The sequence below is a fragment of the Zerene cesonia genome, chromosome 28, assembly GCF_012273895.1.
Source record: "Zerene cesonia ecotype Mississippi chromosome 28, Zerene_cesonia_1.1, whole genome shotgun sequence".
NCBI classification, from domain to species: Eukaryota; Metazoa; Arthropoda; class Insecta; order Lepidoptera; family Pieridae; genus Zerene; species Zerene cesonia.
In genome coordinates this window covers 5,876,022-5,898,289 of record NC_052129.1, presented here as the reverse complement: position 1 = coordinate 5,898,289, position 22,268 = coordinate 5,876,022, and the positions used below count along the sequence as shown (strand labels likewise).

The following is a 22,268-nucleotide window of genomic DNA, read 5'->3' as shown; positions in this document are numbered from 1 at the left end:
TTGTTTTTATATTGTAATTAAAATTAAACCATTACAATATAACCTAATTTTCCTGGTGCTTGTAGGTTCAAAACCGTTACCGAGACTAGATGATTTTTTTGAACAAAAAAAAATATTATCACTCTTATATCTTGACCCATCCTTTCGCAAGGTCTTCAGTAGGCTTAAAATACAATAATTGTTTATCGGAGACATGTAACTGTGACATGAAATTATAGTAAGTAAATCCGCTTTGACAATCTCGCAGCTGTGATGGGATATTGATTAGTATCTGAAAGCTTTTAGGATAGAGTATTGACACTATGACAGCTAATTTAATATTGAGCGCGTGAATGGAGTTTTAATACGTTTAAAATTATGTAAGTACACTCAAACGTCTGAGAATCAAAGTTCGTATGATATATCAGCATGGCTCCTAATGAAATCAATTGCAGTGGTCTCAAATGCTTAAAAATTATTATTTTCAGAACTAAACCAAGTATTGGGATTGAAGGAAGCGTTTCCATAAATTTTAAGTAATTTTCAAATAGACATTGGCTTTACATCGACCTACATTTTACTAATTTGTATTACGTGTTTTGTTTCCTAAATTGGTTTACGTTACTATGTGCAACAGAGGTGCACCCGATAATCCTATAACAGCGTACGGCTTCCATATTTCAGTGTTGTACGTGTAATAATCTTGATTTTCAATACCGCATGTTTCGTTTAAGTATTATCGTTTATCATCCGAGTATCAAGGTTGTTCAATTGTTACTTATGTAATGAATTTTATGTTCGCTCCACTTGTTTGAACTAAACTTGGCCACTCATTAGCTCATTTCGTCGCTAACCTACATATATTTTACAATTTTATGACTGTCTACTTGAATTGCATCTGATTTAAAAGATTGAGTAAGTATATAACAAACTGTATGCTAACACCAAAATGTGTTTGAGTGATGGCCAGTGGAGGCTACGTGGAACATGACATTGGCACACTTACTTCACTTCACCAATGCTCGAGTAGATACGAATGGTGCTATGTCATGACTAGCAGCAACTAAGCGGACTCGTCCATCACCGTTGAGAAATATAATGGATGTGATGTCATCATCCTTGAGAATACAATGACATCACCAAATGTCGCCGATGCGAATGGAGGAAATGCAAAAAGCGCGCACTGCGTCACCGATGAGTCAATCGATTGTCTCCGGATTACGTCAGTAATTATCAAGTGCTAATTAGCGGCAATCTGTCTTTATTTAAACGTCTGAATTGGTTTTATGAAACGATACTACGAGAGGAGTTGTTTGAATTTGAAAATTTCATAGTTTGTTTGATTTTAAAACGTATTTCAATTCAATATCCTTAAATTGTCTAACTTAGTGGCTCCTAGTAAAAAAAGTGACGTGATTTAGAATTTGTACGTAAGAAAACTAGTCACAAGACAGTTAACGCACTGTTCAAGGATCGAAATTTCATATGTTTTTTCTAGAGCTATACTTTTAAATCCTTTATACTTGTGAAGACCATCAGAGCAAGGGTTATATAACGCGACAGACAATGCTGCGATGAGAAATTCAATTTCACGCTATCTGCTCTGGTTGAACGCTGATATCCAATGTTTTTCAATTGCATTATCAGGAGATGTCGACTCCACTGATTCCTCTTCAGCCGTATGTTAAACTAGCCGCGCTTTTGCATAAAGAGCCCTTAATTTAACGTTAGTTCGTTATAAAATGATTGCTTATTGGCAATGTTCGATCGTTTAGTTGGAAGTTTGTAGACTCACATCTATTGTTTGGTCTAAAGTAGGTAATTATGTAGTTATTTCACCTCCAAATTGCTGTATTCACATTTGTAATCTCTATTTGCTTAACGCTATATCAAACATGTTCACTGTTTGTGTTTTTTACTCTGTCAGATAAGTAAAAGATGTAAAATAAATAGCAGCATTAACTTTCATATAAATTAAAACCTAACCTCGAACGTGTTATACGGTATCTTATTTAAGGTTTCGTATGTTATTTGTTACGGGCTAATTAACATTGTTATCAAATAAGCAAGCTGACTATAATACAAAATGACAAGGCCGCAGATAAAATCGCCTTGTTAAGATAAATACTTAAATATAAACGTAACAAATGACACGTTGCTAGAGGCGCCGGCATCGTGGCCTCTTTCCCGCCCTCCCAGTGCTATGACGTCACCTCTCTCCCCCCGACCTAGAAATAGATGTCATTTCCGTCTAACGGCTGCGAGTCAATGCTATAAGAAAAGTTTTCCTCGCCCCGTCTCTTCTGCGAAGATGGGGCGGTCGCGTTTCTTAGTATTTCGAATGTAAACTTTGAATTTTCTTTCGCCGAGCATAATTTTACGGGAACTCGATGAATTTTCAAAATTTTAACCGTTCCGGAAGTTCATTTGACGTTCACAACTTTCTACCAAATAATTTTTGCTTTTTTAAATATTTTATGATCTTACTGATTGATGTTTAAGACTGATTGGCATGTAAGGATATTTATAGATATTTTTCAAACAAAATATATAAACGACACGTACATGAAACAAAGCGGTAACACATAAAAGAACAGTTATCCTGAATCGAGGATTTAAAAAGTAGTAAAAAGTAAAATCGATGAAATGGAAAAAAATTCGTTACAAACGCCGACTGCACTGGAAGGGCGTCGCGTCAGGGCTTTGTGAAAATATTTAAAAAATCTGAAACCTTTCCATCTGCCGCAGTTGAATACACAAATCAAATGGACTTATACGTTCTGTACATCTCTACTTGGTTTTTTATTGCGTCGCCACCTTTGTGTATTTTTCGAATTGACTTTCAAAGTGCTGTTTCCATTCGAGTGCTTAATTGCTTGTAGTTTCACATGAAATACAGTTACGAGTATAAATTAATTGTTGCTTTAGCGAATTGTAATTGTATCGCGAAACAATGGTTACAAACAAACTTTTTGGTTTGTTCGTCGTATAACTTAAACGTATAACTTAAATTTTAATTTTATGAATCTACATAAAAAAAATTGAAAGTTTTCCGAAAGAAATTTTACTTTTAAATAGGGACATGAAATATATACGACCAATTAGGACTTATAACAACATTGAACGAATGAGAATTGAATTAAAGTTAGTTAACTTTGTTATAAGATATAGCCAGAGCTTGAAATTACAACGTTTCTTAATCCAAGAAACAAATGAAACGATGAAACTTTACGACATGTGCCTAGAATTGTTTCTAAGGCAATAAATTGAGCTAAAACAATATCCAGTTTGATTATTCACACACAAAAGTGTGATGTGTGATGAGAGGTGACGTGAAGTACCTACACCGTGTGCAATAGAAACAAACCAGGTACGTGCGGGTTATGATTGAACACTCGCAGGTATTTCTGCCGCCTATATTAATATTGAGATTAAAATAAAACTCGACCACCTCTCATATTGACCGGATGCGCTAGAGTTTGATCAGTGATATGGGTGAAGACACAATTTCTTTAATGAATACAGAATTCTCTCTGATTATGTAAGATTAATATCAGATCAAAAATGATTAAAACCATACTTTGGAAGACTGCTATCAAAAGGTCTAAATAAACAATTCTTACATATATTTTTATATTCTGATAAGATTCAAAATGTGTTTTTGATTAGAGCATTGATATAGTAACCCGAGTTTTAAATCGATAAGTAATAAATCATGATCGAGTAGCAACTTTATTATTTTTGATTTTTATCATTCCATCCGTGATCTTTATCTATAAAAGAACTGCTTTATGACAAGGACGTTTATATTTAGCGAGTATTTTATAAACATCTCGATGATAATGAAATTATATCTTCCTCGTTTTATTTCCTCGATGATATTAAAATTATGAAGTGACGTTGTATTGGATAAAGTACCCTTTCGAATTATTTTCGGACCATTCGAGTGTTCATAAAAGTTTACTGGGTCGAAAACTGTTCTGTCAGATTGTTTTGTTAACTCGATTTCTTAAATTTCGTTAACATAAATTTGAGTGATTTTCACAATATTTCTGTATTTGTATCACTTTTTCGTTGATAAATTTTTCTTTTTTTTTTTCGTAAATAAGACTATACTAGTAAGAAAAGACATGGTTTACGACACTGTTGGATTATATGTGTATAAAGTATGGAACAAAAAGTATCGTGAAAATTTTGTAAAGCAGTCGATGTGAAAGCATCTCGAGGCAAGCGAAGACGAACGGGCCGCGCGCCCATGTACGTCTAAAACAAATAACCAAAATGTTCTCAACATACGTTACCCGAGCCCGTTATTGAGGTGCTACATCATATTATTTACAGAACTTACAGGTTAATGCGGTTGCCTCAGTAAACTAAACGCTACGGCTACACAATCTATTGTTAGGAGTACATAGCTGTCCAATAAATTGTACGCCCCGAATTCCAGATATTGGCTACCTGGACATTGTAAATTTCAAATGGCATTGCCTCACTTTGCACCTACGTACCCTCACCACGTATCAGTCTGAGGTGGAGTAACGGAGGAATGTAGTGATGACAAACTGATTGATTTATTTCATCAATTTTGGCAGTCACCTGTCGTATTCGCGTAAGTTACATAACGTTATGATGTCATTCCAAGGCAGTAGGCCCGAGCGGCCTCGCGTCATTGTTTTTACTGGAATACAAATTGCAAACAACAACAATTATGAATTCCGCCCTCGTCAATATTGCAGCGAGTTTTTCCACAAAATTGTAACGAGCCCGGTGGCATGCGTTAATATGTACGGTTTTAACTTTAAAGATCATTAGTCACATGATTTCTGATGTTCCCAGACACATAGAACCGAATTCCGAGACATGTTTTGCGACGGGCAGAAATAGCTCACAGCGGGTACTATGTGATCTGCCTGCGTGACGCCCGCCCGGAGCTTCCGTCCCACTCGAACTTGCGTGTTGACGATATACCTTTCCTGTTCTTGCGCACTCAGTTCATTGTTTTAAAACGTAGCTCTGTTGGCCGGCGGACTGAAATAGGTCGGGAGCGTCCGAAACACGGCGCTCACGTTATCGAAAGCTATCGCGAGGTCACTGTCGGAAAATCATGAACAGCGCGCGTTGAATGATACCCACCCCATTACAATTACTATTATCAGATTATTCACGTATTATTTACGAAATAACGTGTGATACAATCCTTTCGACTTCGTTATTGAATAATATGTATATTTTATATACCTGTATTCATTATTATGTATTTAAATGCTACTCTCTTTTTCTTAATATCTTTGTTTGTGTCTTCTCCTGGAGTAACTACTCCTAGTTGACTAACTAAGCCACTCTGTGGTGGATTATTTACAGTATGAATGGATGGGCCGTGGAAATTTAACACTCCCAAAAAAGGATGACATAAAAGTGCACTGTGGCGCGTCCGTTGATTGCAGCTGCGAAACTCAGATCCAGTTTTATTTCGGTACAATTATCGCTATTCGAATATGACTCGGCAGACGTAATTATGATTTCAAATCGACCCTATGCAGCGCGTAGCGCAGTCGCAGTCGACCTGTTTGACAGCGTCTTTCAAAAAATATTCCAAATATCGGTCAGCTGAGTGAATGATCAACAACGTACTAATAATAACGTTATAGTGAAAATAGAGCAATAACATTTAGTGTTGTGTTACATTCGGCTGCAATAAGCAATTAGCTGATTGTTTCCATAACTGTGGCACTCGTGTTTGCACTGTTAGGCTAATGTACATTTTCCTCTCGTTACATAACAATACTAATAAAAGACACTCGAACACTTTCCGCCATATACGTTGGCGCCATTTTGTTATTAGTTGTAACAATTATTCATTTACAACTGCCATGATTTATTCCACACTGGAACATAACAGATGGGCAGAATGTAGATGTTTGTTATCACTATCATACTAGGAATCTGCCTTTAAATAGATTTTATTGTTTTATATCATTGCATGTAGTATCTTAACTGAGACGTATCTGTTTATCCACACTAATCTCTTTATAATAAATTGTACTTTAAAAGACTTTAAAACGTAAAAACTGTTTATTAGAAAAGATTTTATTTCAATAGGTATTCTTTATATGTGAATTGATGTAGCGTCCTGCTTTGTTCAGCGAATAATAAAACAAAATATTGGGCTCCGTTATTTCGTTTATCACGTGTTGTTGCAATAATTTGGAAAGCATTAATATCTTACCCTCAAAATATTGGCATCGTACGACCTATTGACGACTAGCTGTGATCTTGTACGTACAAACCACGTGACCCGATATCACGAGTATCACTTCTGATGTATCATTGTTATTACAATCTATTTCGGCAGATCTATATTCGTCAATCGCACGTCTAATGACATAATTTTATATCATACATAATTACAACGAACGAGCACAAAGACGACGAAAATTCAAACGTGTAACGTTGCCAAACCGGTTCCACCATCTACGCTGGGGTACCTTCTATGTTCTAGGTGCCCTTTGGCAGCCGCCGCTGCCAGTAAGTAACCAGCGAGATGGACCTCCGGCGGTTCATCGGCTGTCGCTTCGTTGAATAGTTAGCCAGCGTGAAGGGGCGCGAGGCGGGTCTCCCGCACTGGTCTCCTTGAAGTTGGCACGAGCGCACAAGTCTACATCGATTAATGTTTTGTACTCCACGTTTCTGTTACTAACTATACTTGTATCGAATACGTATTACTAATAGATTGTGGCTATCTATCATTCACTATAGGAGTGGTGCCAAACATCCCAGTTGTTCTTTTGAATAAGAATGTTTGAGGTTTGGTCATGTGACGACAAAGGTGTCATTGCGGTCTCAATAAACTATACAGAACTAAGCAACACAACGCTGGAACCATTCAGCAGTTCTAGGTCGACTTATAGAATTTTAATTCAAAAAACAAATTCATAGTCGACAATTATGTAATATCAAATAAAATTATGATAAAACAAAATTGCATAGTTTCCGTACATTACAAAAGAGTGAATGAGTAGATTTATTATTTGCTACCTGTAACCCGCGTCTTCACTCGCGTGGTACCAGAATAAAAAGTATCCAGACTAATAATCTATCTCTGTACCAACGCTATTTTTGCGTGAAAGAGCAACGCGTTTATAATATTAGCAGATTCGGTGGAATTGTAAAGGAAACATTAATGATGTTTATTTTATTCCAAGTTAAATATAAAGGTAAAATGTTTGGCAGCAATGATCTTAACATAGATTTTATTATTATTAATCAATATCACTGGATTATCTATGTCTTACGATGTTGACGGGAGATGTACCAATTTCGCCAGTGACGTCACGCTTATTGACGCCGAACAGTCGTCAATTGGCCATGTGACGTGGAGTCCTCCAGACGTATGGACCGCCGCGTCTACAAGTTAAATAATATTAATTACAATTATTATTTGAGCTGCGTCACGTGAAAACAGTCCAAACGTGATGGTCCCATCGTGTTTATTTTCGAGTTCAACTATATTTAGACTCGACGTTTTGTCTCTATGTTTTGTATGTACGTATGCGGACGTTAACATCGTCCAAAATTGTTAATATATCATGTTTTCTATGGAAGTTTCATCATCGTATGTTTGTTCCATTTAGATCGTAATAAAAACATTTCTTATTCGAACATCTCTCAGCAACTTTTGCAATATGGCTGTACTCGCAATATGAGTCAATATAAGCAAAAATATTTCACTTTTCTGAACTCGTGCACTCATGTAGGGGCTATTACAGTTTTTATTATCTCGAGATATATATATATATATATAGGTTTCGTAATAAAACCTCTCGAACGGTGTTATCCGCAGTTTTATAATCTAAAGCGAGCTATTTCAGTAGTAACATTGAAAAACACAATAGTTTTTGCCGTTGATTCATGGACTGGCATTTATAGGGCACACTGAAACAATCCAGCTCGTTTGTTTTATTTAACCGGCGGTCTTTCATCGGTAACAACGGGCCTCGAAAGCAATTTAGTTTCGTAACCCTTCTCATATAGCCTACCGTGCTAGGGTTGCCGCTACCCTGCTATTTCATTATTACCACATATCATTACGTACGCTTTAATAATGGTTTTCCTCATTCTGAGTACATTATACATATTATATTACCTGTAGATTATAAAGTTTAATTGAATTAGTTGGAACACAAATAAACGTCGACTTCAGTAAATCTAAGTGACAATTTAAATTCCGTCTACAGTTCGCTGTGTGTAATTTCCAGTCGACTATCGGCAGCCCTGGCATTCGCGTATGTTCCCTCTGGATTTGCTACAGTTTATATACCTCCCGAGATCCACTTGAGTGCTTCGTGTTTTGAATTCCAACTTAGACTGCTGTGTGCAATTTCACCTCGGCAGTAATTGGCTCGTGATCTCCTAGTCAGCAGAATTTTAATGATGTAAAAACTTACAATGAACACAACACAATTAAAGCGCCGGTTTTTTACTTGATTTTATACAAATTAATGACTCAGTTCCTTATTTTTAAAGTACAAACTGTGTACAGTCATCAGTTGTTCATAGACTCGTAATAATTTATGCTTTAATACAATGTATTTTCGATAATTTTGTCGAATAGTCAAATAATTTATACACAATACATGCAATAAATAAAAATAATGTACATAATTTATTTTAAATGTTTACTCCGCTCCCCTGCATTTAAGCTACGCCTCTAAATTTTCATTGAAACCTGAAACATATCCACTGTTAACAGATAACAGTAGACCAGGAATAATTGAACACTCTGCGGTACAGTGACAAATATATACCCGATATCTAATTTCCGAGTATAAATCTCATTTCTCGTAACCGCGGTACATCTGCATTGGTTGATATATTTGGTTACACTTCTTCCGCAATCTTGCTCTCTGTTAAGGGAATATCAGCGTTATCATGGAGCGTTAAGGCCGGTATCGGTTTGGATGTGGATGGTGTTATATTGGTATCGTTGAGGTTTGCATCGACCGATTCAGTTTCAGTTCATTTAGGTTCAGCGTACACTTCTGCAACGGATTGGGTCCCTTTTTTGTCAGTATCGCTTTGAATTCAACATACCTCGCTGACATTAAAAATAGTCGAACAATGCGCAACTTTATACTCGTCCACTTATTTACGTTTACATAACGATTCATGCGCCATACGGTTATATACGATTTGTAACTGCACTTGTTTAATTTATAAGAAGTTTAAGCATAACAAAGTACAAGTCACCTAAATAATCCTATCAGATAAGTAATTACAATGATCTCAATATAAACTCGTGTGTATCTTGCATTACTGAAACATGCGCCTGCGCTGGTGACTCACCCCGTGTGTCATACCAACGTCCTGTAACAGAAGACGGCCTTCCGCGTCTGCACTCTGCATCATTAATTGCTATTGTTAATATTTAGGTTACTTCACTCGTTCACGTTTCCGTGCGTCAGAGATAATTGTGTGTTTGAGTGGAGTGAGGTGTAGGACAGATGAACACATGTGCTTCATTACTTGGCTTTGCTTTATGGTCAAGTAGGTGACCATCTTTGTTGAAATGGTGGATCTGATGTACGGGGTTTGAGCAAATTAGATTAGATTAGATCCTTTTAGTTGTTTCATCTACATCACCATGACCAAATGTTTTAATACCAATACTGTATTCTTTTTAAATCATTGAAATAAAATTATTACATTTTTGTGTAGTGACGAAATAGAATATCTGAATTTGTTCCTTGATCGATGAAAATAAAATACACAACTGTTAGAAAAACTCAAATTCAAACATTTATTTATCCAATTAAACTTTTTATTGGAGTACAATTTTGAATCGTCATAACATAGTACTAACATTTACCACCGGATATTTAGATAGTTAATTATTGTTGTTAGTTAATTAGTCGGTATACGGGGCTACTCCACGCAGACGTTTCATCAACACCGTCACATTGAACTAATCTAATAAAACATTATTATAAATAGTTTTGTTAACTTATATCAAACAATTAAGTAATTCGATTGTAACTGGTGATTGTTAAAGTTTTTATTATTTCAAGGCAGTAAATGTAATAAAAACGAAAAGCAACTGACGTTATTGTTTGTTTATTTTTAGTTAAGTGCAAAAGCGCTATTCGGTCGCGGTCTAAATTTAGTATGTTTGTTTGTTTGTTATACTTTAAATGTAAATAAACAACCGCATATGGTTATGCGCAGTTGTTGTAACCTCGTTCGAGGCAGGTAAAGAAATGACATTTCAATTGAACTCGCGTAAATATAATAACATCTGTCCGACGTTTATACAGACCGACACGTTCAAACAAACAAATTCATAAAATGTGTGTCCAAAATAAAAATCCAAAGTTTGTATGAAAGGTGTTTGCTTGAGGTAAAACTGACTGTTAGGTATGGCACAATAATCTAATATATCATACAAACGTATTTAAATAGCTTTTCTAAATATAATTTTGTACTTAAGACCGCCTCCTTGGTACAGTAGTTAACGCGTAAACATAGAAGCGAAAGGTCCTGGGTTCGAGAACCGGTGGAGACTCGCATAATTAAAATGTCTCGGTCTGGCAGGACACAAGGTTGATCACCCAGTTGTCCACAAAGAGAATCGATCAGTGAAGCAGATGTTACATCACCAACCACCCCTCTTGGGAAGACTGAACTCTATTTGTTAAAATGATGGTGACCGCTCGTTAGGCTTAGTTCTCTCACAAAATGTAAAATTATGAGATTTAAATGGCGCCATACTGAAGAGAATGTGACGTCACTCAGACACTTCCAACGATACCCGATCCGTGAACTTATGATAAGTAGTTTAGAAGTTATATTGAAACTACAAGGAGTACGTATACTAGCTGGTTTCGCCAACTTCGCACCACTGAATGATTTTTATTTTATTCTTGTCATTTGTTTATTTCATAACTACCGTTTTGAAGTTATGCTTGATTATACAAAGCCGACTTTGATATATTATAGAGCGTATAGCTCAGGGATCACGTACCTACAGATGCAACGATGAAGGAATTTTTCAAATCGCTTCAGTAGTTCCTGAGATTAGCGCGTTCAAACGACAAAACCCAAATCTTTAGCTTTTTATTATATCAAATAAAAATTTCAGATTCCCTTACGCAGTTTTGAAGATCTCAAACATCGCGAAACAGGTTTTTAATATGCATTTTACTCATATTATAATGTAAATATTGTTTGAAGTATTCACAGCGCACTTTATGATTTTTTATGTTTGCAATAAAGCGACGTCTTCCTGTTCCGTACTCGTGAGAGTGGAGACGTTGCATTTTATTTTATCATATTCTTGACATTCCACCTCACTCCCAGTTCTCAAGTAATTGTGGAGAAAATATCATAATAACGTATTATTAACATGATAAAATGGTTCGCTATGTATCAAAGTACGCTATAGAAAGAAGCAATGTAACAATTTAAAGGGTTAAATTACACCTCATATCATAGCTACCGATTAAATTAGGTTACTCATTGAATTCAACATTAATTCTACCTAATATTGGTTAATTCGATTGAACAATTTTCTCGTTCAAATGGACCATGAACAAAAACATACAAACTTTCGCATTTATAATATAACTAGCTTCGCTCAGCGGTTTCACCCGCGTAAATCCGTATCCCATATGAATATCGGGATAAAAAGTTGTCTATATGTTATTCCAGTTGTCCAGCTGTCTACGTACCAAATTTCATTGCAACCGGTTCAGTAGTTTTTGTGTGAAAGAGCAACTAACACACACACATCGTTATAAACTTTCGCATTTATAATATTAATAGGATAGGATAAAAAGCAGAAAGTTAAAATTACTTTTACAAATAGAATTGTAAAAAAAACTGCAATTCTATGAAACTCCTGCAGCAGACATCAGCGCTAATGGCCGATGTCCCGCCGAACTATTAACACAATTAATTAAACATATCGCTATGAATGTGTTTACACATTCAAAGAAATTGACATTTTCACGTAAGCACCTATTATATTCTATAAATAGAACTGTTAATTACAAGATGGTGTTGGATAAAAAACGTGTAAGTGGCTCTGAATAATGTTTACCGCGTGTGGTATCATAGCAGTTAACTGTAATGAAAATATTCATACTGTATCGGTCTAAAATGTTATGTAAAATGCAATGCAGGAAACTTCCATTGTTTTCGAAAGTTACCTGTTTATTATAAAAATGTGATCGTATCCTACTAAACGTTTTACAACCGTTCATTTATCGCCTATAACGTCTTCGGACAAATTCTCGTACAGAGTGTTCGCTTATTAAAAAATCGTTAATGAACTGGATGAGTTTATGAGGTGTTCTGATATTTAATGACCGTGAGTAACGTGGTGTGTAATACCCAGAGTAGGTAGAAATAATTATTATGATGACGTAAATCCTACAGTTGTAAGTAATCTGTACTCAAATATATCTATACCTGAGTACGTGTTATAGGTCTCTACGGGCGAAGCCGGGGCGAACAGAAAGTATAAATATACGAATGTCACATATTCAATCCTTGAACTCCATTTTAGTTTTCATATTACTTTCGATATCTATCCCATATGTGCAAAGACGCGTTTAACGAAGAATAAAAGTTGTATCCAGTAAACTTTAATATAAACATTGTATCTGAAACATCACCATTAACGTAATTTTGAGTAAAAAGCGCACGTCTCACGGTGTTAATCCACGTAACACATAACGAAATCTTGAATCACTAATTATTTATTCAAAGAAGATTAACGCAGGTAACGCACTGCCCGGCTAGCATCCAGGTAACTGGAAACTCACGTAAAAACATGTACGTAAACCCATCTATCCCGGTTTCATTCAAAAATGTTTTTCGTATGTACGTTTCGGAGATTTTTTTTTGTTTTTATAAAAAACAATATTTTAGTATCCGGCGAGTCGTTAACGCAGTGTTTGATAGCGAACTAATATAAATCTATTTCAGTCACAACAAAGTGTAACTCTGAATTGTTTATAAGGCGAGTTGTGCGAGCGATCGATCAGCGCTCGGAAGGCGACGCGCGATAACTTTGTTTGCGAGTCGGCTCCTGTACGTCAAATATTTATGCAACACAATACGTATACGGACACAGTATGGACTAGTTTTCTATCGTTTTTTGGTTGCTTTTTTTGTAACCTGACTTGTACAATAATAAAAGCACATATCATACAAAATTCCCAATTAAACTGTCTTGATCTATTTAATTTTCATTTTTATAGCATTGAAATGCTTTATAAGTGAGAAATTTTGAAAGAATAGAAATTTTAATCTTAATCACCTCAATAGATGGCGTGGGTTGCCTCTTAGGCACATAAAATCGAAAGAGTAGAAGAAATTCGTTTACTGTGGCGGGATCACAGTTGGCCGAGAGGCTAGGCGTTGCTACGGTCAGACAAGAATCGCGGGTTCGAATCCCGCTTCGTGATCAAACTTTTTCTGTCTTGATCTATCTTAAAATGTTATTTAAAAATCACTTTCTCGCCAACGCGCTAAAATGTTACGTTCATATAAAATATTATGATTTACACTGTTTGAATGTTGAATGTTGAATAATATGACTCAAGTTGCCGCATCCAGCGTCGGTAACACAACAAGTGTCCGAGTGTACACTCGGCCGAAACGGAAGAGTAAATATAAATCGATACTCGTAAAATGCCATTGAATCTTGGATCGATACACGTACCAGTAAAGGCATGTTGTACGAACACATGTTATGAAATTAATGTTAAGATGAACACGTAAATCAAGACGTGTTATAATATAATATATATATAGTATATAGTATATAGTATATGGATAGATTATATTTAGTCGCTGTGGAAACTTCTTTCCGAACCACGATGGTATTTTTGCTATACTATGACGATCGAATGTTTGCTATGAGTTTGGTGTTTTCGGTTTTGTATGTAATCTGTTGCTTTCTATATTTGCTCAGTATAATAACGTACATACAGAATAAAGACGAACAAAGAGCGTCACATTCTTTTATATTAATAAGTGCAGATGACTCTCTAATGGGTTCTTAACCTTTAAAAACATACTTTAGACGTTTTTAATAATAATCTATGTAATTCACTGGCCAAATATCCTCGAATTTTTGCATAAGTATGAATAATAACACGAATCTTATTCAAATAAACAAAACAAACGTTTATTGTGTTAAGCCTGCGAACCAATACTAGATGTAGTTACCCAAGTAAACCAGTACATTACGGCCCGATCAGTCGCCCACCTTTAACTTCTTTTGATGTGCCGACGCCGCTTTGATGTTTCATGATTGCAGCCTACAATCCAATTTGGATTTTATTGCTCGCACATTAAAATATACTATACATGTGTCGTTTGCATTTAAATATCCATGATATTTTCAAACGAATGATTGATATTATTCAGGCCTTGTGTAATTGTTTTGATGCTTTCACTATTAGGCCAATTACTAGGGCTGAAATTTTTTATTATCATAGTAATAAAAAGATTGTTTATTGACTACCATGTCGTTAGTGCGTTACATGTTTTAGACATTATTACTATCATGGTTAATTGGACCAAAGCTTCAGAAAGCCCACTTTATAGCATATATATGCTAAAGTGTACGTTTTTCTTGTTCCAGGTCTTAGCGGTTCGAAAGCTGACATGCAGCACAGGCGGGAAGTGTTCGGTTCCAATTTGATCCCGCCGAAGCCACCCAAGACCTTCCTCACCCTGGTCTGGGAGGCGCTGCAGGACGTCACGCTGATAATCCTCGAGGTTGCCGCGGTTGTCTCCTTGGGTCTGAGTTTCTACAAACCGTCCGAAGACGAAAGTGATGTTGGTGAGTTTTGACAACCCTATTGTTGCTATGTACTATGAGTATGCTAAACTTATTTAATTTTGAACCATAAAGATACTAACAAGAAGTTGCATTTGCCTTGCGTATAATCTTGTAACTTAAGATGTAAATGTTTTACAGCTGGTTTTAAATATTGTTTATATATACTTAATCGATCATCTTATAATCTATTTTTGATAATGGCAAACTTTTTGTTCAATAAAGAACTCTGAGTCAACTGATATATGAATAAGAATATGATGTTATTGTTAGGTGATTGTTGAAAGTAGTTATCATTTCAGTCAAGTAGAAACTCTTAGCAATTTTGATCTAGACAAAAGATTCTTAAAGTTTATAAAGTTTGTATTGTATTATAATTACATAACTTACATCAAGGCATAAACCGATGTTCTGAGTATTTATAGTCTCACATTTCGTTGAAAACTTGTCAAGATAACAATACTCGATTAAACCCCAAATTGTAATTTGAAATTAGACATTGTTCCTGTAGTGCTATATATCTAACAAATGAATAATATCTGTGTTCTCTTTTATGTCTATGGAATCATTAGACAGTATTGGTAAGATGTCAATGTGAATTGGTTTTGCCATCCCGCACCACCCGGATCCCTAACAGTATATTTAGCATGGGAGTTAATAAATAAACTCTGCTTAGCCTCGAGGAAAAATTGTCATAAAATCATTACTCTGTGAACGGCCTAAAAGTTCTCAATTATACAATTATTCATTATCATTCCGTTGAATCAACTGAAACGTCTTGTTATTTTACTCACAATTTCTAATCTTAGCATTTCAATGTTAAATATAGATTCAACAAACTGTTGTATTTAAAAGTTATTTTTGCGCTTTCTCCGTTACTATGTTTGCTCATACTTCAAATAGAACTTCACAATGGCGTCCACGGAAAATTCGTCTTAGTAATTTCGTCGGTTGACATTCACTGAATTCAATGTCTTATTTATGAAGTAAGATATAAAGTGTTTTTTAGATTTCTCTATTTTCAGTTGTTGTGTTATGATTTTAATAGTTTTTCACACGTGACCAAAGGTTGATTTAGAAACTCCCATGCTCGGTGTACGCTGTTTCAATGTTAGTGCTTATACTGATAGTTTTCTTATCGTCTATTGTGTGGTGTGTGGGCGCTAGGTGCTCGGGTTCGATACACTTATAATGGCATTCACTTATATATCTGTATGTATTCTTATATTTTTACTATTGTTTTATCTTTGGTTATACAGAGGGGATATGTTTTAATGCCATCCTAAGTGCGAATTGTACAGCACGTGTAGTTGGAGAAAGCGGTATTTAAATTGTAATAAATGAGGTTTGAGATATTGCCGTCTATAGGTTTTTATATTTTACAGTTACATTTTTAGGTCATCTATTTCAATTAGATGTATAGTTACAAATTAAATGTCGCTTATCTTTAACTTTCCTTCAAATTACTTATTGATAATTTTCCTCTAAACTCTTTAAACCTAAAACTACTTACTTCATTATTATCGTTTCCTTTTAAATTAATTAACTAGACTTACACGAAACAGTTTAATACTGTATGATTTTATCATACTCCTTAACTCGTAACTTAATCGCATAAATTAAATAGTTTTTACATAAGACTGCGTCAAGGCTTTTATATCAATCCTTCCAACGCCTTCTCTATTTAAGATATTTTTTGACATATCATTCTATTTTATTAATTTATTTTTTATTTCTCTTATATAAACCTGATGACAACATTCTTAAAAAGTCCACTTTCCTTTCTATTACCCATCCTTCGTTATAAATCTATTCCCGCATTGCTCGTTATTAATTTTATAAATCGTACGCGCATGTATGTCACATTTTTCCGTTGAATATTGTTACATTCTCAGCGCTTTCTAACATTCGCATTTCCGAGAATGTTATTCATGAAGTATAAACACTGAAGCAGACATCTGCTGGTGACGACATTACGTTGTAAAGTATTCGTAGCTCGAGTTCAAATAACGTTGAATTAATCGCGATTCCTATCCGTTAATTCTTGCCTCATGTAACTAACCATATCTCAGTTGTTTCTAAAGCTACTTACGTGATATAGGCTGTAGGGACGGATGTTTTCGTGCTAAATCACGTTATAAACTGTCATTTATTTGGAGCAATACTCAAACGGATGAAAGTAATTAAACTTTTATGTTTTTAATTAGGATCTTCCTCAAGATATCTTTCCTGAGGTTCTTTCTAGATACAATACGAAAAAATCTAGGTTGTTATTTCATTATCGTATTGGTGTATCGCACAACCACTGCGCACGTTACGATAAATCAGCTGGTTCAGACTGCGGTGAGCGGGTACGTGACCAATGATCCGTGCTATTGTTCCGATTGCATCCCACGGTTTATATTTAAACATTCGTTTAACGTGATTCCCGTGAACTGTTCCAGATATTTTTCAATATCTATACGATACAAGTATTGTATTTTTAGGTAGCCATGTAGGTAATAATCTCGAAGTATGTTTAAAGTTAAAATCTCTAAAACCTCCGTCAATATTTTGCCTTCTCCAACATTTTTGATTATCACTAATTATCCTTATTTTTTCTCTCTAAAGAGAACATTTATGTCCCAAAACATTATATCCATAAATATTTTCCCCTAACATGTCTGTAATTAAATTAAGCGCAGTTGTAATAAGGGAGGGAATACAGAAAGCCCCCGCCTGACAATAAAGTCATGTAACTGCACCCTAAGCCCCGGGCACATGTGTCGTCTTATGAGATAGCAGAAAGAAGTAGTTTGCAACTTTATATATTGTTTCCATGGTGGCACAAGAGTTAGAGACTTGTAAGAGATGGACTGGATTCCCATGTCTTTACAATAATATATTTGTAGACTATCGAAGGAATACAAAGTTAAAACATACATTTCAATTATGTATTTAATTAATTTATATAACTGTCATCAAAGTAAAGTGTGCACACAGTCGCCTCTTATGTTCGTAATAATCTAAGAACTGAAATCCATATATCTAGAGTAGTATAATGGTTTTGTACTTAATTAAACCGCTTATCAGAGCGCATTATAAAGATTTCCCAGAGGGCTAATTTGATTCTGAATTCTGATAAACACACGGATAATTTTGAGGCCTCCGTTATAATCTAATAATAATCTAAATTGGGATATCACTCGCGATTTCCTGTTTAATTGCCGGGCAGATGCTACATTTCCCTGAGCTATCTAGAATCTAAAGAGGCTCTAGACTGTATATTTTAAACACGTTGGAATAAAGTTGAACCTATTTCATACATTGTTTTGTATATATCTGTAAAAAAAAATGTTGATGTTAGTAATGAATATGGGCTAAGTAATATTAATAGTTTTGAAGAAATTTGTGGACAAACTAAGCTTCGAACACATTACAAATTTCGCAAATTTGGAAGCCTTTACAGCACGTGAATATACCTACAGTTTCAATAGTCGATAGAATCCATTTTTAAGTAAGAAAATTGGAAATTTTTAAAACACAACGCTTTATTTCCTTATATATTATAAATACACTGTATACTTAAGTCAAAAACGTGTTATTTCAAATCGTAAATTACCTCCGCCCCGCACGACGCGGGATCACGCGAAGGGAAGGTTTTACGAAATATTAAATTGTGACCTCCTTTGTTAATTATGGGCCTTGATATTGTCCTGCTGTTGTGGAAATGTTGTATTTAGTTTGCTTTTAATCATTTATTGAGTATATTTAAATATTAGAGTATTATTCTTTTTTCAAGGTAAAAATCTAAACATATTTATATATATTTTGGGATAACAATGAAATCGTGATAAAAAATTGTAATTGTCTAATTTTGTTTTTAACTATTAGCACTTTTCCTTCTACGGACACCGTGTAATTCCTGCGGCACGTCCCGTAATACCATAGTTATAGATCCTCTAAATGTTATTGAATATAGTGATACTGAAATAAAGCATAATCGCTTCATTCATTACAAGCATTAATATGCGATTACTAATAGTAATCAATTGGAAGTAAACGACCGACGAACATTAAGTTTTATTTCGGTATCTTATTGGTGTATTAGCTTGTATTGAGTGTGTTAAAAGTAGACATTATTAAGTATTAAGGAAACTCGAAAGTGTTTTTCACAAACCACTTATGCCACGTCCACACAGAGCCAATATCAAAGAATTCTATGATTTGTTGGTCTGTATGGTTGCAGCATATATCACAGAGCACTATAGATTATACGTGTGTTTGTCATATGTTACCACGGAACGAGTCACTTATCTACGTATAATTGCAGGGCACATTGATGAAGAAGAGGGCCATTACCAGTGGATCGAGGGTCTAGCCATCTTAATATCTGTTATAGTTGTCGTCATAGTTACAGCGTTCAATGATTACACGAAAGAGAGGCAATTTCGGTAAGTCGTTTTATCAAATTCTTACAATTACCGGTTGTAGAATTTAGAAAAGTTTTTTTTTCTTCTTTATCTTGATGATTGTCATACTATGTTGAAAACTTGGGCGCTACAAATAGTTTAAGCCAATTACTATTCTTGTAAGTGTGCGATATTAAATTTCCAATTTTACACATTACTTTTAATTTAAATTAAAATGTTTAATTCGTTTGTGTATAGTTCGAAATAAGGTGTTACGATATTTTTGGTCTAGGTCTAAGCCACCATTGTAAATGATGTGTAAAATCTTTATCTTTATAAATAATAAATTTTATGCAATAATATAGATTCAAGTTACAATTATAAAATAGTTATGTTGTAAGACAATGTGGTATTGAGATGCGCCGTGTGCCTCATTGCAGAGGGCTGCAGTCGCGGATAGAGGGCGAACACAAGTTCGCGGTGATCCGCGGCGGCGAGGTGAAGCAGATACCGATCAGCGACATCGTCGTCGGCGACATCTGCCAGATCAAGTACGGCGACCTGCTGCCCGCCGACGGCGTGCTGCTGCAGAGCAACGACCTCAAGGTGAGCCCCGCCCGCACACCCGCCGCGCGTGCACTGTACACCCACACCACACACACCCTCGCTGCACCTACACCCGCGTCACTTCATCCTGGACTTTCACACACAAGATTCTTCTTAACTAACATTTTCGATACTTAGCATTACATTGGTTTTACGCCCTCGGGGTTACCGTAACGTCTTAGAGCAATGCTCATTCCAATGTGGGAAAAAGATAGAGGTATATTGTCCATCACTTTCCCACACTAAAATTTGTACAGCTTTAAAGTCTTAAAGTACTGTGTACATTTTCACATTCTCCGTCCATACCTATCAGCCTTCAGCAGGAGTACAGCCGGTAGGTAGCAACTCATCACTATACCTACACCCATGTACACCCCAACGCTCTTACCCGCACCTTTATAATAAAAGCACATGCATTTCAGTGTAGTTCATTAGTCAATAGAGAAGCTAATACTCGATACAAACAACCTGCAGCTAACACGACGAGCGTGTCGCCGTGACTTATCTCCGCGAGTAAACACTGTGACCTCAATTTACCTATATTTTCTATTAATAGCTTTTGTATATACGTATAGTATATGAACGACCCGTTTTTTAATAAAGTTTCCTCTATAAGCACAACTTCACTCTGAAAAAAGACCAACAAGTTGAAAATGTAAGCTCCTCAATTAATGTTAGTTTTGATAGGAAAATTCTAAAAATGTTGATGACTATCTAGTTTGTAGTTCTTCTACTTTCAAAGTTTATAGGTGTTCATTCTGAATTCACCCGAATGTTTAAACATTCCGATATTCGTTTTAACTTAATATATGGTCAATATAAAATTGACCGCATAACTGACTTTCAAATTATGAAATAAATTCTATTGTAATCTTTTTTTTTTCAACCAACCCCAGCTGTATTAATTCATCGATTATGTAATACTCAATCAAATTAACCAACTATACAATAATTCATTTCACAACTTCCAAAATGGGACGGAATTAGAACAGTTTCTTATCAAACGCAATAAGAATGCGCCAATTGATCGAATACCCTTTTTAGTTGTGGAGTAAGAATAGCAAAAAATAAAATACAGCCGAACGATGAAACTCCTTCGTTTTTTAAGAACGTCGGTCAAGCAAGATGTAAATTTGCGTCTATTTTTTTTGCATAAATTTATAAAGAAAGTACACACATGCACATTCACTCTTATAAATCCTTCGGGATTGAAATTTACTCATCTCTCAATAATAATTCATTTAAAAATATACATTATACAACGTACATAATTCAAAATTGCGAAAGCTAGTACATATCTACGATAAATAACTCGATGTATTGTTTATCTATTGTTAACACAATAAAATCAACAAATTATCAACGGTGACGCACTCCCGCGTCTTTAGATTGAAGATATATTTGATAAGAGTCGAGAATGATTATGTGATAACGGAATGCAGTATTTTTTATCAAAATCACTAATTGTGTCGATAGATATCGAGTTATGTAACGTAAATCTATGCCATTTTAAATTCTGTTTCGTAATCGTGAACGCTAATATGTTAACTACGTTTGTCTTCGTAACCGACTTCAAAAAATGTGGTGTGGTGATCAATTCAGCTGTACACCGAAAAAAATCTCATAACTTTTTAAGTTAAAACATGCACAGACACACATACATATTATTAAGTATATTAAACTGGGAGTCGAGCACGCTTCGGCACGAATTGGGCCAGCTCGCACCGGGGAAGTACCACACCCCCACAGAAAACCGGCGTGAAATAGTGGCATGCCACTGTGTTTCGTACGGTGACTGGGGGAGCCGGAGGCCCGTTTCCTTTTCCCCACCCGTCCCAGTCCATTCTTTCTTTCCAGTCGTTCATCCTTTCCTTTTCCCTTACCCCATAAAAGCGGGCAGCGCATTCACAGAGGTACTACCTTTGCGAATGTTTTTGGGCGGTGGTGATCGCTTACCATCAGGCGAACCACCAGCTCAGCTGCCCGCTATGACATAAAAAAAACAGACTTTTGTTATAGACTATTCGTTTATCAATGTACTGATCGGAGGCCACTATCCTTTTCCTTACCCTACCCTAGTCCTTTCCTTTATTTCTCGTCAATACTTTCTTTATAATTTTCCAATTTAAAATCGGTAATCCACTTGTAGAGGTCGATTACAGCCCTCTGCAAACGTTTATGGGCGGTGGTAACGCTTACCATCGGGCGACCCACTAGTCCATTGCCGACTATGACATACGTAAAAAACTTTTCGAAACGGCTGAACTGTACACTGTAACATTATTTTCATTATGAAATATTATGATATCCTTATCGCCAACAATGTTCGGGCTAACAAGTTTCATAATATAATAAATTTCATTTGATGTTATTATTATTATGTGTATCTCTCCATAATACTCGGGTACCTCCAGAAGGAAAGCACCCGGTCTTTTGGAAGGCTT

The 22,268-nt window shown here is 35.5% G+C and overlaps 1 protein-coding gene across 1 annotated transcript in view; it reads left to right on the top strand.

Moving 5' to 3' along the window:
• LOC119837710 (plasma membrane calcium-transporting ATPase 3) overlaps positions 1-22,268 on the top strand; it is an 82,400-nt gene that overhangs the window by 42,754 nt on the left and 17,378 nt on the right. The window contains exons 4-8 of the mRNA XM_038363441.1: positions 14,630-14,830; positions 15,400-15,408; positions 19,140-19,260; positions 19,659-19,901; positions 20,428-20,479. Coding sequence (XP_038219369.1) covers positions 14,630-14,830; positions 15,400-15,408; positions 19,140-19,260; positions 19,659-19,901; positions 20,428-20,479 — 626 coding nt within the window. The remainder of the gene's footprint in view (positions 1-14,629; positions 14,831-15,399; positions 15,409-19,139; positions 19,261-19,658; positions 19,902-20,427; positions 20,480-22,268) is intronic.